The following is an 18855-nucleotide window of genomic DNA, read 5'->3' as shown; positions in this document are numbered from 1 at the left end:
AGATTCTTAACACGTTTATTGCAACTACATTTCATCTTTTTTCATCAAACAGCCAGACTAATGAATGGCTCGACACAACCCGTACCGGGACAGAGCCTAGATGTTTCTGCTGCTGAGAAAAGAAATTCAAAAGATGGCACCATCCACGGAGCCATAGTGTATATGTGTACTGAAACTTTAGTCTCTTGGCTACCTGTTACAGAGGGAGTGAGACGAGAGGCGAGCGGATCCATTTGCAGACTTTTATTGAAGGGACGCGACAAAGACATAGTCAAGGCAGGCAGGGTCAAACAGTGGCAAACAGGTATTTAGACAGCAAGACGAAGAATAGTCCTTAAAGCAGACGAGGGTCAATTAGCGGTGAACGTTATCCAGATGAGGGTTAGGCAAAGAGAGTAATCCGAAAAGACGGGCGAGGGTTTACAAAGGCAGGCGGCGAGACAGACAAAACGAAATAACTAGGCTAGGTCACAAGGATGGAAAAACGAGACAAAACAAAAGGGAACTAAACACAGGATAACAGGGAGAGCGCTTTGTACGAATGCTAGAAAACAATTCAATACTCGGCAGTGACTGACAGGAAGACCGGGGCTTAAATACTGTCTCTGATTGGGTGCAGGTGATAGGAGCAGTGGTTGATGGGGAATGTAGTCCGGGGTGTGGTGTAACAGTCAGTGAGGTGCAAGGTGAGAGCGACATCTGGTGGTGAGCGGTCCGCAGCTCACCGACCAGATCCGTAACAGCTACCATTTTAGAAGCTGCAATTCCACAATAAATAAATAAATAAAAAGCCTGCTACGGCAGCAAATTTAGCATGCTTTTAGGTCCAATTTTGTTGAGAAAAAAACTCAGCTCGACAGAGCTAGTGTACCCCATAAGTCCCGAAATTCAGCTGCTGTATTCTCTCCTCTCTCTCTTTTTCTCTGCATAGCTGTTGATTATTTGTTTCGCGTGTTGTGCTTTTATTGAGTAGCTCATCTAACAACAGAAATTAGAGATTTACACCAAAAATGTGATGCAGCTGCTGGGCAATCAAACCTGGTTGTGGAGTAAATAAAAAAAACTATGGAAAATATATTAGGATAATATAAATGACCCTCTTAAAATCCAGTGAAGGCATAGTCCCACTGCCAGTTAATGATACGCATGTTTAGGCATGAGGTTGCTGGCTCAAAATTATATAAAATGTTTAGGGTTGGATTTGGTTTGCAATTTGGATTAATTTTATAAGATCCCATGATAAATGCAATTTAAACTAATTCGGAAGTGCTTCTTGTTGGAAATGTTTTTCTGTTGGACTTGTGTATGTATGTTTTTTTTGTTGTTTTTTTTTTCCTTCCCATTTGTTAAAAGCTGTTACATTATTAAGCAGTGTCACATATAGGTTTGTTTCCCCTTGTATTTTATGTGGTAACCACTGGGGGGGTGCTCAGGGCATATATTTTTCTTTCTTAGTTTCTTGCCTGATGTGATATTATGTTGCAAAGCGAAAGTAAAAGTTTCAACAAGTTCCCTGCATTCTAACAGGACAGAGTGCCATGTATTTATTTAAATGAACATTTATTTTATAAAGAACACTGAAGCAGACCCTGCATAGGGTGAATAATAAATTTTTGAGCCATCGATATCAACCAATTCAGCACCACGTCCATGGACGCACCCAGTAACGTCGCTCGTAAGAAGGTATATCTCAAGCAACCTCCTAAGGTATAGTTCAGGGAACACACCTAGAAAAGGAACACCTGTAGTCAAGATATACCTTTAGTGTCTTTGTAGCGTGCTAAGAGACAGCATTATCAGGAAACGCGGCCCAGATCATTAGTAGAGTCTGCAAGGCTTATACTGGGTGTGGCCTATAAAGGAGAAATATGTACACTAGTTGAGAAAAATGTGCACTAGTTGGGAGTCCCCAGAACAGGATTGAAAAGTACTGCTCTAGAAAACACTATATTATTAAAATGAATTTAAATAATCAGATTTTACATTTTAGGACATTATTAGTGAAATTACTGTACTGAAAGTACTATTTTAAGTCAAGGGAGCACAGTCCTATTCCTTCTTGCATACTAACCACTGACACTTCTCTATTTGTTTGCATCTAATATTTCTGTCTTTTTGGGTTAGGTTGTTTGGTTTGACAGCGCTCATCCAGACTAACATGTCAGAACCATATATTCTGGCCCTGCATGAAGATGGTAGCTGGCCTGCAATGGTTCACCCACTGGTGCTCCTACTGCTGTATTTTTCAGTCATGAGTTTACTACATAAGTGGACTCAGTCTTTTCAGGAGGTAATAAAATGCACTTCACACAAGCATCCATAAAAACATTGTAGGTGTCAGTCTTGCTTCTGAAGGGCCATCTTTCTGCAGAGTTTAGCTCTAGAACACCTGCCTAGTAATCTTAAAGTCCTTGATTAGCTGGTTCAGGTGTTTTTAATTGCAGCTAAAGCTGAACTCTGCTGTAAGGAATAACTCTTCGAGCAGGATTGCACTGCTATATAGAAACTATTTGAGTTAGATTTTAGGGGGCCTTTACATAACATCCTTCTCAACAAAATATTGAAAACTTTTTATGCATTTTTCCATTCATTTACATGACAGTGGCATTTTAGGGGCCTGAAAACTTTTGAAAACTGGTTTCAAATGGAAAGTTTTAAAAACTATGCCATTATTGTGTCTGTGTAAACCTCAAAAATGTGAATTTGTGAAAATGGTAATATCATGTGCATGTGTATGTGTTCAGTCTATAGGCATGAAAAAATACTTGAAGAATGCACATGTGCCCAGTATAGTCCCAGCTAACAAAAATGTGTTCCAAGAATGTTTTGATAACATTCCCAAGTTATGAAAACATTATTTATAAATGTTTTGTAAACTTTTAAAAGGTCAATTTTTTTTTTCCTTTTTTTAATGTTTGAAGAACATTACATTTGAATGTTTGGATATATATTTGGATGCTAGACACTAAGTTCATAGAATTTTTGCAGCTGCAAAACAAAAAGCTGACAGAAACACCAAGTACAAGTTTTTGCTATTGAAATTATACACAGTCTCATCTCATCGCATGGTGTTAGCTGTGAGGTTTTACCCAATCTAAAAGTACACTGACTACATTATAAATCATTGTTCCATCTAAAATGGATGTGCCAAGTCACTGACAGTAAACACAAGTAATAATTATTGTCTAGTGTCTCGTGGTGAATCTTTTGTGTAAACTCACATGAAAAATAAACACCCCCAAGAACATCTCAGTTATTCAACTTTGCAATCCAAAAATATTGCTTAAAACACAAAATTAATAATTTTATATGAGGTTGTATTCATGTTTATCTGTCTGCATTAGTAACCTGAATATATACTATGCGCAGGAAAATGTGGAAAGTTTTGCTGAAGCCTCCGACATCCTATCCAACTTCTCCAAGAGTCACCATTTCTCCCCTGAAAGAAAAGAGGTAAGGTAAAATATATCAATATCATCTCCTTGCCAACATTTTCAAAGGACAGGCACCAGGTTAAGGGTTGAGAAAAACTGCCAGGTGAAGTTGACAAGCAGTAGACTCTTATTTACTACACAGTTATTAAAGCAGGTTTGTTACTTTCTCAGGCCTTTTGTGATTCCCTTACTACATAGTAGTTAGTCGATGACTTAACCACTAGTGAAGTTTATACTATACTGCATCACCAGGCTTGTGAGGTAGGCATTATCTATAAAATATCAGCAAGCGAACAGAATAACAGCATTCTAAGTGGAGAGCACAAATTCACGTGTAGCCTGCATCATTTTAACTACTGTTCCAAGTCCAAGATGATTCAATATATTATTTAAATATAATTATTATATATATATATATATATATATAATTTGTTTATTTTTTAATAAGCACACCAGATAATGTGTATTTCTGAAGAGAAATTATAATTATCATACCAAGTAGAAGAAGCTTTCTGAAGCATGGCAAAGTTGAGCAAGTGTGAACTGTGGTAAGCAGACAACTTGAGGGTAACACATTTCATTTGAGATGTCATAGAACTTTTCAGAACATTTCAGATGTCATAGAACTTATAGGAAATGGATGCCGGGGTTCTTTTTGTGAAAGGCCATTTGTAAGCCAGCTTGTGTTCTGAGTCTATGTATGGTGCTAAATGGCACGTTTACCTTTTCTTTTAATGGACACCTGCACGTTTTCCTTCAGACTTAACAACAGTGAAAAGCTTCAGCATGGTCCTTTTTTTTTTTTTTTTTTAACTTCGCTTGGTGTTTCACTGTGGGAATCACTTTGGGTGTGACCATCTGCTGAAGCTCTTATGACACAATGTCTGTCTTTGACAGGTTTGACAGGTCAACCTTTGACCAGGCTCCACCCATCTATATCAATCAGGTCAACCCCTGCCAAAGTCATTCCCATGTTCTTTCTGTGGGAGACTGCAGAAAGCTCTCTCAGCACATTCTGACTGATTTCGCTGAACTGTTTACAAGCTGATCATCATAGGTATGAGTCACTCAACACAACATCAGTTGGACTGGTTTATGTTGAGTGACATCCTTAAAATTTAGAATAGGTTAGGTGAGCTTCTAATCAGCCTATTGTATATTAAATTACAGTGGTATGTGACGTCAAGTCAGCTTGAGACTTTACACAGCAAGACGAGTCTTCAGAAGGTTTAATTACATTATACCAACAGGCTAATGTGTTGCGACAAATGATGTAGATGGCCATCACTCCCACCTAAGAGAATGAGTTGAAAATCAAGGAGGTTGCATCCCGCCTGTGCCCATCCTCATGTGGAGCTACCATCTCAGGCAGGGACCTTCACCCCATATGCATTGTGTGTATGGGCTAGAAGCATATTCAATCATTGCTTGCAGACACACAAACATGTGCTCACTGTGCATCACTGCCAGTAAAAATCTTGGAAAGGAAGCTGAGAGTGGCAATGGCTAATAAGCACTACCCATGCATGTCTGGAGCTGCAGCACAATCTGCTGTGACTGACCATCTCACACAAGCTAGTACGAATTGGGTAGACATGGAGGAAGCCGAATCCCTGGATATGCCTCCACTGATTTGTATGGAGGAGATATGCCACTGAAGACTCTACCACTGGGGGGCCGGCCAACCCCAGTTCTTCCATTCTTTGAATCTCTAACATGGAATACCCCTTGGTGAGGAACTTGCTCTTAAAGGGCTAGACCAATAGCGGGATATTTCCTTCATGCAAGCAGGCATGGCAGGCAGGAGTTGTCAACCTTTTCCCAACATATAGGTCCCTCTCAGCTCCTTCAGTGTCTTTGGCAGTGGGCCAAGCTAGGCCACGATTTTTCCACGGCTTGTTTACATACCTTGTGCAAGAAATTGTCTGCTTGCGAGGCGTTTGTGCTAGGTGGTCTAAGGGAAGATAAAATTAAAAACTAACTGTTTATTATTGTCCTCTTACATTATTGACAACTATTTCCATGCTTGACACTGTAAAGCTGCTTTGAATTGTCTTCCTCCTGTTCGTTGTTCATGTCTAAATCGAGGAGATCAGAGTTAGCATTGCCTTCTGCGTCCTTATCCACCGGTTAAACCCCCCTCTTGCGCTAGCAGGCCCTCAAACAGTGCTGTCCCGTCAGATTTTGCTGCTGAATAAGATGGAATGGCTGACCACTTCGATCTATTAGAGAATGTATAAACATACAGGGCAGTCTGTGCTGGCTGAATGCAGTGACTTTATTGTCAGCATACCAAGTGGAGATTTTGGAGGAGATGGGATGGCAGCTGGACTTAGGTGCGCCTAAGTTCTCATGCACTATGGAACTATGGGATCTGGCACTATGGGACGAAATTTGTGTGGTGAATGATTTGATTCGGCACACTTCCCACGGTGTGGTTCAGGACTGCGGCCGCATGATAGGCTTGGCTTTCAAGTCAGCGCTTTTTATAATACAGATTGTGTCATAGCAGCTTTACAGTATTACAGTATCCATTGTTCTCCTCTGGCCACACGAAATCAGCTGTTTTATTCCAATCTGCAACAAAGTCAGACTGTACAGAAGTCTCATCTGGTTCTAGTGGTACATCTGGTGTTATGGGAACAGTTCCAGTTGACCTATTAAATACAGCCTAACAATCCTTTAACATATATGAATAAAAGAAATGTGTTAGTGTGTTATGTCTAAGCCAGGTTAAATAGAGTGTGTCTGCCTGAGTTTGGGCGCTAAAGGGGAAAAGGATCTGCCACCCACAGTTGATTTTGATATTCTAGGTGTTGCCAAATGGCATTTGCAGTGTACGTCAAGGACTATAATGTGATAAGAGTTTGCTCAAGTACTGAGGAGCTAAACCATTCAGGACTTTATAAGTAATTAGCAATATTTTAAAATGCATACAATGTTTAATCGGGAGCCAGTGCACTGTTGACATAACCTGGCTAAAATGGTCATACTTCCTGGTTTTAGTGAGCAACCACCCAATAAAGCATTACAATAATCTTCCTGCCCTGCTTGTGGATTTACCTGTTTGGAATATATTAACGACTTTTGATTTAATTTACCTTCAGCTTATCCTTCACACATAGTTGTGTCACACATCAGTTTTTTTTTTGTTTTTGTTTTTTTGTTTTTTCTTAAAATTTAACAGGAAATTACTAGTCATCCAGTTTTTGGATGTCAGTTTTGGATTTCAGTTTATTGCAAAACCTGTTAGACTTGGCGACAGAGAGAAATCGATAGTAATGGATGCTGTGTACGACCCTACTAATGGGTTGTTTGGTCCAGCCCTCAAGAAAATGCAGGAAATCGGCACCCTCAGGAAACAGAAGGACAAAGCTTTTAACCTCTTTTTTCCATTTAAACAAGTACATCAACCACCCTCTCAACCCTCTAAGACCTACTCACAGCGGACAGCAAGCTGGTCAGCAATGACGACTGGATGACTGAACCTTGAGGAAAAAGTAGAGGAGAGGAAGAAGTGTGCGACGTGAAACGTAGGTACTCGCGGTCCTTTTTCTCCGCCTGCAAAGAAAACAATGTGGGAATACAACCCTCTTGTTCTAAAGCCAGTAAAGGCCTATTCGGATCTCCACGTTCAGAGAGATGAGGGAGCTCAGGGTCATGTTCAGCAGAGTCACCAAGCACTCACACTGGGCCTCATTTATGAAGTGAACGTACAACAGAAAATTGGACGTACAGTCAGGTTTACGCAAAACTTGGAATTTATCAATATGGACGTGAACGGTGACTACGATCAAATCTCACGTCAGGTCTGAGCTTGTGTACGCATTTTGAGTTAGCCTGAATTTGTGTGCGGCAAAGAGTTTTATAATGACAGCATTTTGTTCATTTACATTATTTTCCTGGTCGACAAAGAAAGCTTTTTTTATTCTTTTAGGGCGTTAGATGTATGCACAAATAGCAGCATAAACAAGAATTCACGCATCGTCGCATCACCCACCTGCTACACTTCGGTGAACAGAGACCAGAGACCAGAACAGAGAACAGAAATTATAAAAGGAATAAAATAAATAGGGCTAGCATACACAAAATATATTTCTCTTAAATAATTAACAGACTAACAAAAGAAAAAAAAAACTAGGCAAGTATAGGTCACTTTCATTTTTGTGACACTCTTAATGCATTTGATTTGTTTTATTTATGTCTTTTTTTAATGTAACTGATTGTGCAGGCACCTCACGTGCACACACACTTTTCAGCATTGCTAACTTGACATTTCTGCCATTAACCAAACTAAAATGAAGGCATCCAAACATAAAAGTTGCACTTCTTAATTTAAAAGGTCCACTGTAAAATAAGTGTGCGGACTTGTTTACATCATAGGTAATAGTTTAGCAACCAAATGTTACATGGAAAAAATTGAAATATTTGGATGCCGATGAGAGAGTCTTGTGAGCCCAATGCGGTTTAGTTTCGCTTTACTCGCATATTCATTTTAGCTGGACATTTGTATTCTGTATTCACCATAGCTTCATTTGTTTTACTTTATAGTTTAATATAAAATTTTATAGCTACTCATTTTTCATTCTTGTTCTGTAATACTGTTAAATTAAAAGGGTTTGTTGTGGATTAATGTGAACTAAATAGGCTATAATGTTTTTAATGTTTCGTTATATTTATTGGTATTTAATGTGCATACTGAAGACTATAAATTAATGCCATTGTTTGCAAATACAGCCTAAGGTTAAGGAGTGTTTTTAGAGTAAGATCATTTCTCTTTCATGAGTTTACTTCCTCTTTTTGACCGTGTCGTAAACTCTAGGAGCAAGGCTTCTAAAGGGGCGTGATATTTAAATGACGATTTTTTTCAGCAGCCACATTTATCAACATACGATCATTTGTACGACGGGATTTGCGGCATATGAATATTTCATGAATCACACGTGAACTCTATCATAAGTGGATTTGTGTGCTCGGATCGCCGCTCGTTTCTATGTTAGATTGATAAATGAGGCCCACTGTGTTTTTTAAACACTTTTCAGTGGTAATAAATGTGATTATGTCAGTGGCTGAAGTCCTGACAAATGAAATCAAAACTCTTAAGCAAACAAGAAGAGACATCTGGGGTTTTATTCCCATTATTTTGTAATTCCAAAAAAGGGGGGGCACAGCCCTCAATTTACATTTGAAGCCATCTCAGCAAACAGAATATCTGGGGCTTAGAATAGACTTCCTCTCTTATAAAGTCACACTGACAGAAGGGAGAATTACATCTTTTACACAATGCGTTGACCGCTTTCAGATGGGAAAGTGGTTCCGTACAAACTGTGCTTACAGGTGCTGGGTATCATGGCTTCAGTGATTTCTGTAGTACATTTGGGGCTGCTCAGAATGAGGGATTTTCAGCACTAAATTGCAAATTTATGTCTGTGCTCTTGACGGCATCTCAACTGGCCGGTAAGAATTATTCGTGTGTGTCAGAGCATTGGAAAAGTCCTGCGACTTTCAGAACCAGGATCCCCTTGGGGGCAGTGTCATTGAGAGTTACTATAATAACAGATGCGTCCTTAAAAGGCTGGTGAGCGTCTCTAATGGGCAGAGCGGTGAACGCTGTGTGGCCTCTGCAGTGGATTCACAACATATAAATTATTTTGAGTTGCTAGCAGTGTGCCTAGTGGTGTAACATTTTCTGAACTTCATCAAAGGTCAGCATGTTTTAGTGAAAATAAACAATCCCACAGTGATTGCTTACATCAGTCGATAATTTTTGGTTTTAATGGCAAATCCGATTTGGCAAAGAGGCTGATCGTGTGGAGTGACACAAAGCTTTTGTCCCTCAGGGCAACTTGAGTTCCTGGGATTTTAAACAGAGGAGAAGATTTGTTGTCCAGGGGAAATGCCTGTATGGGGCAGTGGAAACGTCATCCCCAGGTGGTGAACCAGTTATGGCAGAGGTACGGTCAGGCTGCCGTAGATCTCTTCGCCTCGCAAAAAAAACGCTTACTGTCCTCTGTATTTCTCTCTAGCAGCTGAAAAGGCACCAATAGGTAGTTCAACTGCTGTCAGGCCAGCCATAGCCCCTCCCTCCACAGAGGGATTTGCTGTCTATGGGCTTGGCCCGTGAGAGGTGGAATTTGAATGCAGCAGGTCTGCCTCCGTCAGTCATACATACTAAACAGAGTGCAAGAGTGCCTCCTCTACTCACTAGCTTTATTCCAATAAATGGCGAGTCTTTGAAGAATAGTGTGCATAGTGCACATTTCTAACTAGTGTTATGCTATTTGGTGTGGTAGCCCTGGCAAACATAGATAATAAAACAAACAATTCTTGTGGCTCTTTGGAGCAGCAGCAGCACATACAGTCATGTGAAAAAGTTACACTTTTTCCATGGTATTAAATTTCATGGTTTTCTGTATCAGGACATAAAAAATTACCTGTTCCTTGGCAGGTCTTAAAATCTGGAAAACAAAACCTCAGATAAACAACATTAAATGACATATCATACTGTGTTATTATTTAATTAACAAAAATTAAGCCAAAATGGAAAATCCATGTGTGAAAAAGTTAGGAACCCTATGATTCAGTTGCCTGTATATCCCTTTTTAGCAGCAATAACAGTCTCTCACCTTATTCTGGAGGAATTTTGGCCCACTATTCTTGCTTGTGTGCTTGGGATCATTGTCCTGTTGCATGAATTTTGGCCCAATTTTGGCCCTATTTTAGCTGTCGGACTGATGTCCTTACATTTGAATCTAGAGGTGCCCTGGTCCTGTGGCTACAAAATAAGTGCAATATCATCAGCCCTCCACCAGCATGGGTGAATTTTGGTATGAGGTGTTTGTGCTGATATGCCCTTTAGGTTTTCACCAAACTTGGCACTGTGCATTATGGCCAAACATCTCCACTTTGGTCTCGTCTGTTCAAAGGACATTGTTCTAGAAGTCTTACAGTTTGTTTAGATGCAACTTTGCAAACCTAAACCATGCTGCAATGTTTATAAATTTTTAGAAGTGGTTTGATGAGCACAATTTTTCTGAAGTGTATCTGACCATGTCCAACAGTACTACAAATCCACAAATACATTTTTCTTGTTGTATAGATGTATTTCCAACTGAAGCAAAAGGTTGGGATAAAGAGCTCATGAAATATGTAATCATAACATTAAATGCAATTCATTTACCCAATTTACAAATTAAGAGAACAATTTCATGTCTTGCTGTTTTCTTAAAGATAGCATTGCCATTTTGTAAAAAAAATTGCATTCTCTTTTGTTGTTGTTGCCATTTTTTAGGCCTTGATGTTGGTGTGGAAGAGGACATGGCAAGACCATGAAGGTTCTGGGCTGAATTCCCTGATTGTGGAAGATGACTACCCAAATTGCTTTGCTTTTTCTCCATATACACAGAATGTCTCTTACTGTACATCAAAAAGTAATTGAATGTAGAAAGTCTACATTATTCTTGTGTGTGTGTGTGTGTGTGTGTGTATGTATATATATATATATATATATATATATATATATATATATATATATCTATATCTATTTCTACACATTCTCAGACTCACAATTACACATTTCTATGCCACTATAAAAGTCTAAACAGCACCTAAATTAATCAGGTGGTACAGCAGTCACATGGTCAAAGTTGTAGCTCTCTTCACTGCTTACAAGTTGTCACAGTTTCTGTGAGCATGTGAATACTTTGGTGTTAATACTATTGCCATTAAAATGCATAATTCCAAGGATACGAGCAGTTCTGAATAGAATGTTACATTGTAATTTTGAAATTATGGTAATTACGATAAGGTGGGACTGTGGCTGTGAACCCCCAGGAGCTGACTTTGACATCACTGATGTACACCGACCAAAATTATAAACACAACACTTTTGTTTTTGCCCCCATTTTTCATGAGCTGAACTGAAAGATGTAAGACTTTTTCTATGTACACAAAAGGCCTATTTATCTCAAATATTGTTCACAAATCTGTCTAAATCTGTGTTAGTGAGCACTTCTCCTTTGCCGAGATAATCCATCCACCTCACAGGTGTGGCATATCAAGATGCTGATTAGACAGCATGTTTATTTTACAGGTGTACCTTAGGCTGGCCACAATAAAAGGTTTATTGTTTATTTAGGCCCGTGCAATGTTGGTCCACTCCTCTTCTATGGCTGTGTGAAGTTGCTGGATATTGGCAGGAACTGGAACACGCTGTTTTATATGCCGATCCAGAGCATCCCAAACATGCTCAATGGGTGACATGTCCGGGGAGTATGCTAGCCATGTAAGAACTGGGATGTTTTCAGCTTCCAGGAATTGTGTACAGATCCTTGCAACATGGGGCCATGCATTATCATGCTGCAACATGAGGTGATGGTCGTGGATGAATGGGACAACAATGGGCTTCAGAATCTCGTTACGGTATCTCTGTACATTCAAAATGCCATCAATAAAATGCACCTGTGTTCGTAACATGCGCCTGCCAATACCATAACCCCACCACCACCATGGGCCACTGGATCCACAACGTTGACATCAGCAGACCACTCACCCACACAATGCCATACACGCTGTCTGCCATCTGCCCTGTACAGTAAAAACCGGGATTGATCCGTGCAGAGAGCACCTCTCCAAAGTGGCAGACACCATCGAATGTGAGCATTTGGCCTCTCACGTCAGTTACAACGACAAACTGCAGTCAGGTCACAAACAATCCCACAGTGATTGCTTACATCAGTCGATAATTTTTGGTTTTAATGGCAAATCCGATTTGGCAAAGAGGCTGATCGTGTGGAGTGACACAAAGCTTTTGTCCCTCAGGGCAACTTGAGTTCCTGGGATTTTAAACAGAGGAGAAGATTTGTTGTCCAGGGGAAATGCCTGTATGGGGCAGTGGAAACGTCATCCCCAGGTGGTGAACCAGTTATGGCAGAGGTACGGTCAGGCTGCCGTAGATCTCTTCGCCTCGCAAAAAAAACGCTTACTGTCCTCTGTATTTCTCTCTAGCAGCTGAAAAGGCACCAATAGGTAGTTCAACTGCTGTCAGGCCAGCCATAGCCCCTCCCTCCACAGAGGGATTTGCTGTCTATGGGCTTGGCCCGTGAGAGGTGGAATTTGAATGCAGCAGGTCTGCCTCCGTCAGTCATACATACTAAACAGAGTGCAAGAGTGCCTCCTCTACTCACTAGCTTTATTCCAATAAATGGCGAGTCTTTGAAGAATAGTGTGCATAGTGCACATTTCTAACTAGTGTTATGCTATTTGGTGTGCTAGCCATGTAAGAACTGGGATGTTTTCAGCTTCCAGGAATTGTGTACAGATCCTTGCAACATGGGGCCATGCATTATCATGCTGCAACATGAGGTGATGGTCGTGGATGAATGGGACAACAATGGGCTTCAGAATCTCGTTACGGTATCTCTGTACATTCAAAATGCCATCAATAAAATGCACCTGTGTTTGTAACATGCGCCTGCCAATACCATAACCCCACCACCACCATGGGCCACTGGATCCACAACGTTGACATCAGCAGACCACTCACCCACACAATGCCATACACGCTGTCTGCCATCTGCCCTGTACAGTAAAAACCGGGATTGATCCGTGCAGAGAGCACCTCTCCAAAGTGGCAGACACCATCGAATGTGAGCATTTGGCCTCTCACGTCAGTTACAACGACAAACTGCAGTCAGGTCAAGACCCCGATGAGGACAAGAAGCATGCAGGTGAGCTTCCCTGAGACGGTTTCTGACAGTTTGTGCAGAAATTCTTTGGTTATGCAAACCGATTGTTGCAGCAGCTGTCTGGGTGGCTGGTCTCAGACAATCTTGGAGGTGAAGATGCTGGATGTGGAGGTCCCGGGCTGGTGTGGTTACACATGGTCTGCGGTTGTGAGGCCGGTTGGATGTACTGCCAAATTCTCTGAAATGCATATGATAGAGAAATGAACATTCAATTCACGGGCAACAGCTCTGGTGGACATTCCTGCAGTCAGCATGCCATTTGCACACTCCCTCAAAACTTGCAACATCTGTGGCATTGTGCTGTGTGATAAAACTGCACATTTTAGAGTGGCATTTTATTGTGGCCAGCCTAAGGCACACCTGTGCAATAATCATGCTGTCTAATCAGCATCCTGATATGCCACACCTGTGAGGTGGATGGATTATCTCGGCAAAAAGAAGTGCTCACTAACACAGATTTAGACAGATTTGTGAACAATATTTGAGATAAATGGGCCTTTTGTGTACATAGAAAAAGTCTTAGATCTTTTAGTTCAGTTCATGAAAAATGGGGGCAAAACAAAAGTGTTGTGTTTAGAATTTTGGTCAGTGTACATCTTTATAGTTCATATATGTTTATTACATTTATTTTGCTCACATTTAATAATCTCTTTGTATGCTTGTGTTAATACAGGCACAGAATATACTGTGAAGAAGGAAAGCTGTGGTGGAGGGAATGGAATACTGAATGATGCAGATTCTCTATCTTCTACTGATGCGTCAGGACCCAGTGCTTTAAACCAGCTTGGACAGGTCATAATGAAACAGAGCTATTTAATTGCTCTCATCATCACAATGGTATGTAATGTTTGCGGCCCTAATATATGTTGCTTTGTGATTGAAACACAGAACAAAGGAATAAGGGGTGGGACTTCATATTTAGACATTTAGACATTTCTGTGTCTGCGTGCATAAGAACTGTCATGTCTTTTAGGCTTACTTTTATAACACTTTTAATGCACTATCCATATTATGTCCTTACATTTATGCCGCTAATATGTTCTTTTTGTCTTTGCATGCATGCAGGTATGGAGCATCAGCTATAACTCATGGCTTACATTAGTGTTACTCGTGTGGTCATGTGCAATCTGGATGTTGAAGGATCGGCGGCGGTACGCCATGCTAAGCGCTCCATTGCTTGCTGTCTATGGGACATTGCTGCTAGTGGTTACATTCATCAGTCAACTCCATCTTAACCATATTGACATTTTCCCTACTTTACCAAAAGATGTCTTGATTGACTTTGATGTCTATGGTTATCCAGTACCCTGTGTGCACCTTGCTACAAAGGTATGTAAAACTAAATCTTGTGATGGAGCTTAACGAAGAGTTCTTAGCACAGAGATGCATGATTAGCTATGTTTATTACCCTTTGATTTGTATGATTACACCACTGCTGTTCCAGAGAGAGATAGCAGTTGTCATGAGTGAAACAGCCTTACAAATATTCATTTTAGCAAGCAATTTTATTTGTATATTACAGACATTCAAATAATCACTGAAGTATGGACTGAGGTGACCGGGCCAGACCTACTTGTTGTACAGACACTGCATGCAGTTTTACTGTTTTGAATTATCTATGATCAATTTTTGGCATTGTAACAACAAATTTTGAACTTCACTTTACCCACAGCCGAAGCTTATCCCTGTGTATGAATATGACATGACATGCATATAGAAATGACATATGAATGGGTAACACTTTATAATAACTGCACACTATGAATCATTAGTTAAGCATTAGTAAATAGTCAGTTCATCCTTTATAAGGCATTGTTCAATGCCTATTCAAACATTAATAGGCATTGGTAAGCAGTTTATAAATACAGCTATAAATGTTTTGTTCTTGAGCTTATCTATAATGTTTAATTGTATTTTATTTTATACTTTACTAATGATCAATTTATAATTTCTAAAGTATTACATTATTTACAAACCAGTTATTAGTTGTCAGTGGTTCAAAAGATCGTTTAGAAATAAACTATTTAAATGTACATTTATAAATCTTATTAATTAGACACATTATAAAACATGTAGTAGTTGCCACACATCTATTTTTGTGAGCTCATCTAAAGTGAGAACTATTTATACCTTGTAAAGCAGGGGTACTCAACCCTGTTCCTGGAGATCTACCTTCCTGCAGAGTTCAGCTCCAACCCTGAACAAACACACCTGAACCAACTAATTAGGATCTGAAGGAGCACTTGATGATTACAGACAGGTGTGTTTGATCAGGGTTGGAACTAAACTCTGCAGGAAGGTAGATCTCCAGGAACAGGGTTGCGCACGCCTGTTGTAAAGCATTTACACATGAGATTTAAAGGCTCATTTATCTTTCAGACAGAAAAGTTGAACAAACAGAACACAAAGGGATACAGAACAGACATATTTTTTTCAAGATGCAAAAAATTAAACTGTATAACTGTACACTTGATAAAAAAATAAACTTCTGCAGTTTCATAGAAAAAAAAGTGTACAGTTGTACAGTTTCACTTTTTTTGCATCTTGAAATAAATATCTCTGAGTTCTGTATGTCTCTGTGTTTTGTTTGTTTATTTTTTCTGTTAGGAAGATAACTGAGCCTTTAAATCTCCTTTTGTAATAGATCAGGAACAAGGCATTTCTAGCTGTATTTATAAACTGCTTGCTATTATTACTATTAATGTTGGGACAATGCTGATATTTACTAGGCTTAACTAATGATTCATAGTGTGCAGTTATTATAAAGTGTTATCAGTGAATGATATATATTTTTGCACTCTCTCATAAATAACATGACATCACAACCTTAAAAAAATGCTTTAAATGTCACATAAGCTTAATGCTTGAATGCTCTTAAAAAAAAAAAAATCCTGTTATAATGCCAGACAAACACACTCATTATGAAGAAGATAGTCAGCAGGAACAGAAAAAAAAAATTGAGTAATTAATTCTCAGTGTCTAACCAAATGAAAATACTGTTACTGTTATTTTTGTTATATTTCATTCACAACAATATTGTAAAGATACAGTACAATAGCAAAACTATCAAAAACATGAGTAGAGTTCTGTGCAGCTGGCAAACTGAAGTGCTTCTTTTTCAAATATGGCAGTGAGAATTGTTAAATAGCATAAATAAAGTTGATGTGGAGATGTTAATTGTGATAATATGATTGACAGGCTGATTTATGGTTACAAAAAGCACATTACTATGTGACAAAGCAGTCAATGTTTGAAAATGCAGTGGCATGGTAGTATGTTCCAGAACGTGCATAATCTTGAATTTCAATTCACCCACAATTGGGCAGATTTTTCAGACTGCTCATGTAGTCTCCACCCCAATAACTTATTTAACCCAGATTAAATAACTCATCAGCTGAGTATATAGTACTGCTTGAAAATTTGTGAACCCTTTACAATTTTCTATATTTTTGCATAAATATGACCCAAAACATCATTAGATGTTTACACAAGACCTGAGAGTAGACAAAGACAACCCAATCAAACAAATATGTTCTTTGTCATTTATTAATTGAGAAATATGTTCCATTGTTACATATCTGTGTGTTGCTAAAGTATGTGAATCGTAGCTTTCAGTTTCTGGTGTGACCCGATTTTGCAGCAGTAACTGCAGGTAAAGTTTCTTGTAACTGCTGATCAGTCCTGCACAGCATCTTGTAGGAATTCAACTCTGTGATGTTTATGAGTTTCTTCCTATAAACTGCTTGCACAACATTCACAACATTTAATTTGGATTAAGGTCTCAGCCATTCCAAAAAATAATTTTGTTCTTCTTTAACCATTCTTTGGTAAAACGACTATTTTGGTTTGGGTTGTTGTCTTGCTGCATGGCTCACTTTCTTTTGAGGCTCAGTTCTCGGACAAATTTCCTGAGATTTTCCTTTAGAATTTGCTAGTATAATTCAGAATTCATTGTTCCGTCTATGATGGCAAGCTGTCCTGGCCCAGATGCAGCAAAACAGGCCCAAACCATGATACTACCGCAACCATGTTTCACAGATAGAATAAGGTTCTTATGCTGAAAAGCAGCGTTCTCCAAACATAATGCTTCTCATTGAAACCAAAATGTTATATTTTGGTCTCATCTATCCACAAAAGATTTCTTGTCCACATGATCTTTAACAAACTGCAGATGGGCAGCAATGTTCTTTTTGGAGAGCAGTGGCCTTTAGTTGTTTAGAAGTTAGCCTGGGTTCCTTTGCAACCTCACAGACTATTACAAGTCATGCTTTTTAGAGATCTCTGTTGGTGGACCACTCCTTGGGAGGGTAACAGTGGTCTTGAATTTCCTCCATTTGTACACAATCTGGCTGAGACTGTGGATTTGTGGAGTTCAGACTCTTTAGAGAAGGTTTTGTAACCTTTTTTAGCTTTTCTACCTTTTCTAACTCTAACTCTGATGATGTGTTGAATCATATTTATGCAGAAATATAGAAAACTGGGTCACACTCTATTTTAAGGTCCAATTCTCACTCTTAACAAACCATTAACTATGACTTTTGCTTCAATAAACTACTAATTTGCTGCTCATTAGTAGTTAGAAAGGTAGTTGTTAAGTTTAGGTATTGGGTAGGATTAGGGATGTGGAATATGTTCATGCAGAATATGTGCTTTAGAAGTACTAATAAACAGCCGATATGTTATTAATAGGCATGCTAATAAGCAACTAGTTAATAGTGAGAATTGTTCCCTATACTAAAGTGTTACCGAAAATTGTAAAGGGTTCACAAACGTTCAAGCAGCACTTGTAGCTTTTCACTTGTCTTCAACATTGTTTGTCACTGTATTTTTAATACCTATTTTGGTAACACTTTAGAATACACAGGAACGAATGAGTTACACAATATTAACATTGCAGTAACTACTATTAACCTAGAAGAAACTTTAATACTAACGAATTAGTAAGTAATAACACAGTAAATAGCAGGTAGTTTACTATTATGTAATCAATAACTACTGTTTTTTTTTCATACTTCCTGGAGGACTACTAAGAACTACTATATACAGGTTTATATTTAATGCAAATAATGCATAATGTATAATTAATTCTAAAGTGAAGATCATATTAATCCACTAGTAATGACTCAAAATCCTTCAGAAGGAATTGCTAATTATTTGGAACATTATTATATATAGTATTATAAAGTGAAATGCATGCTAAATCATAACTTAAGTAATTACTTAGGTCATTGAAAGCTTTTGTAAGGTTTTGGATAATAATTCCTTCTGATGCATTTGGTAACTGTTGAGTCATTACTAATGGGTTACCATGATCTTCACTTTAGAATAATATTCTAAATAATTAATAATTCCTTTAGAAGGAGTCATTATTAACCATAACCCTACAAAAACCTCAAATGGTTTCAATTACTTCATCTTCCATTGACATCATTCATTACTAGCAAATTCCAAGTCATTACTAGTGGGTTACCACAGTCTTCACTTTAGAATTAAGTATACATTATGCATTCTTCACATTAATTATGAACCTGTATGTAATAGTTCTTAGTAGTCCTCCAGGTATAAAAAATAGTAGTTACTGATTAGCTAATACTGAATGACCTCATTCAGCTAAGTACTATTAATGACTAATTTGTTAATCAGAGTTCTGTGTTATAGTTATAAAAGTAGTCATT

The 18855-nt window shown here is 38.7% G+C and overlaps 1 protein-coding gene across 1 annotated transcript in view; it reads left to right on the top strand.

Annotated features, from left to right (window-relative positions):
* si:dkey-11f4.7 (piezo-type mechanosensitive ion channel component 2) overlaps window positions 1–18855 on the top strand; it is a 169845-nt gene that overhangs the window by 22305 nt on the left and 128685 nt on the right. The window contains 5 exon segments of the mRNA XM_051118918.1: window positions 2125–2290; window positions 3370–3453; window positions 10726–10864; window positions 13854–14017; window positions 14246–14509. Coding sequence (XP_050974875.1) covers window positions 2125–2290; window positions 3370–3453; window positions 10726–10864; window positions 13854–14017; window positions 14246–14509 — 817 coding nt within the window.

This window comes from Labeo rohita, chromosome 9, assembly GCF_022985175.1.
Source record: "Labeo rohita strain BAU-BD-2019 chromosome 9, IGBB_LRoh.1.0, whole genome shotgun sequence".
In the NCBI taxonomy this organism is placed as follows: Eukaryota; Metazoa; Chordata; class Actinopteri; order Cypriniformes; family Cyprinidae; genus Labeo; species Labeo rohita.
Note: the sequence above shows the minus strand (reverse complement) of the source record. Positions and strands in the feature narration are given on the sequence as shown.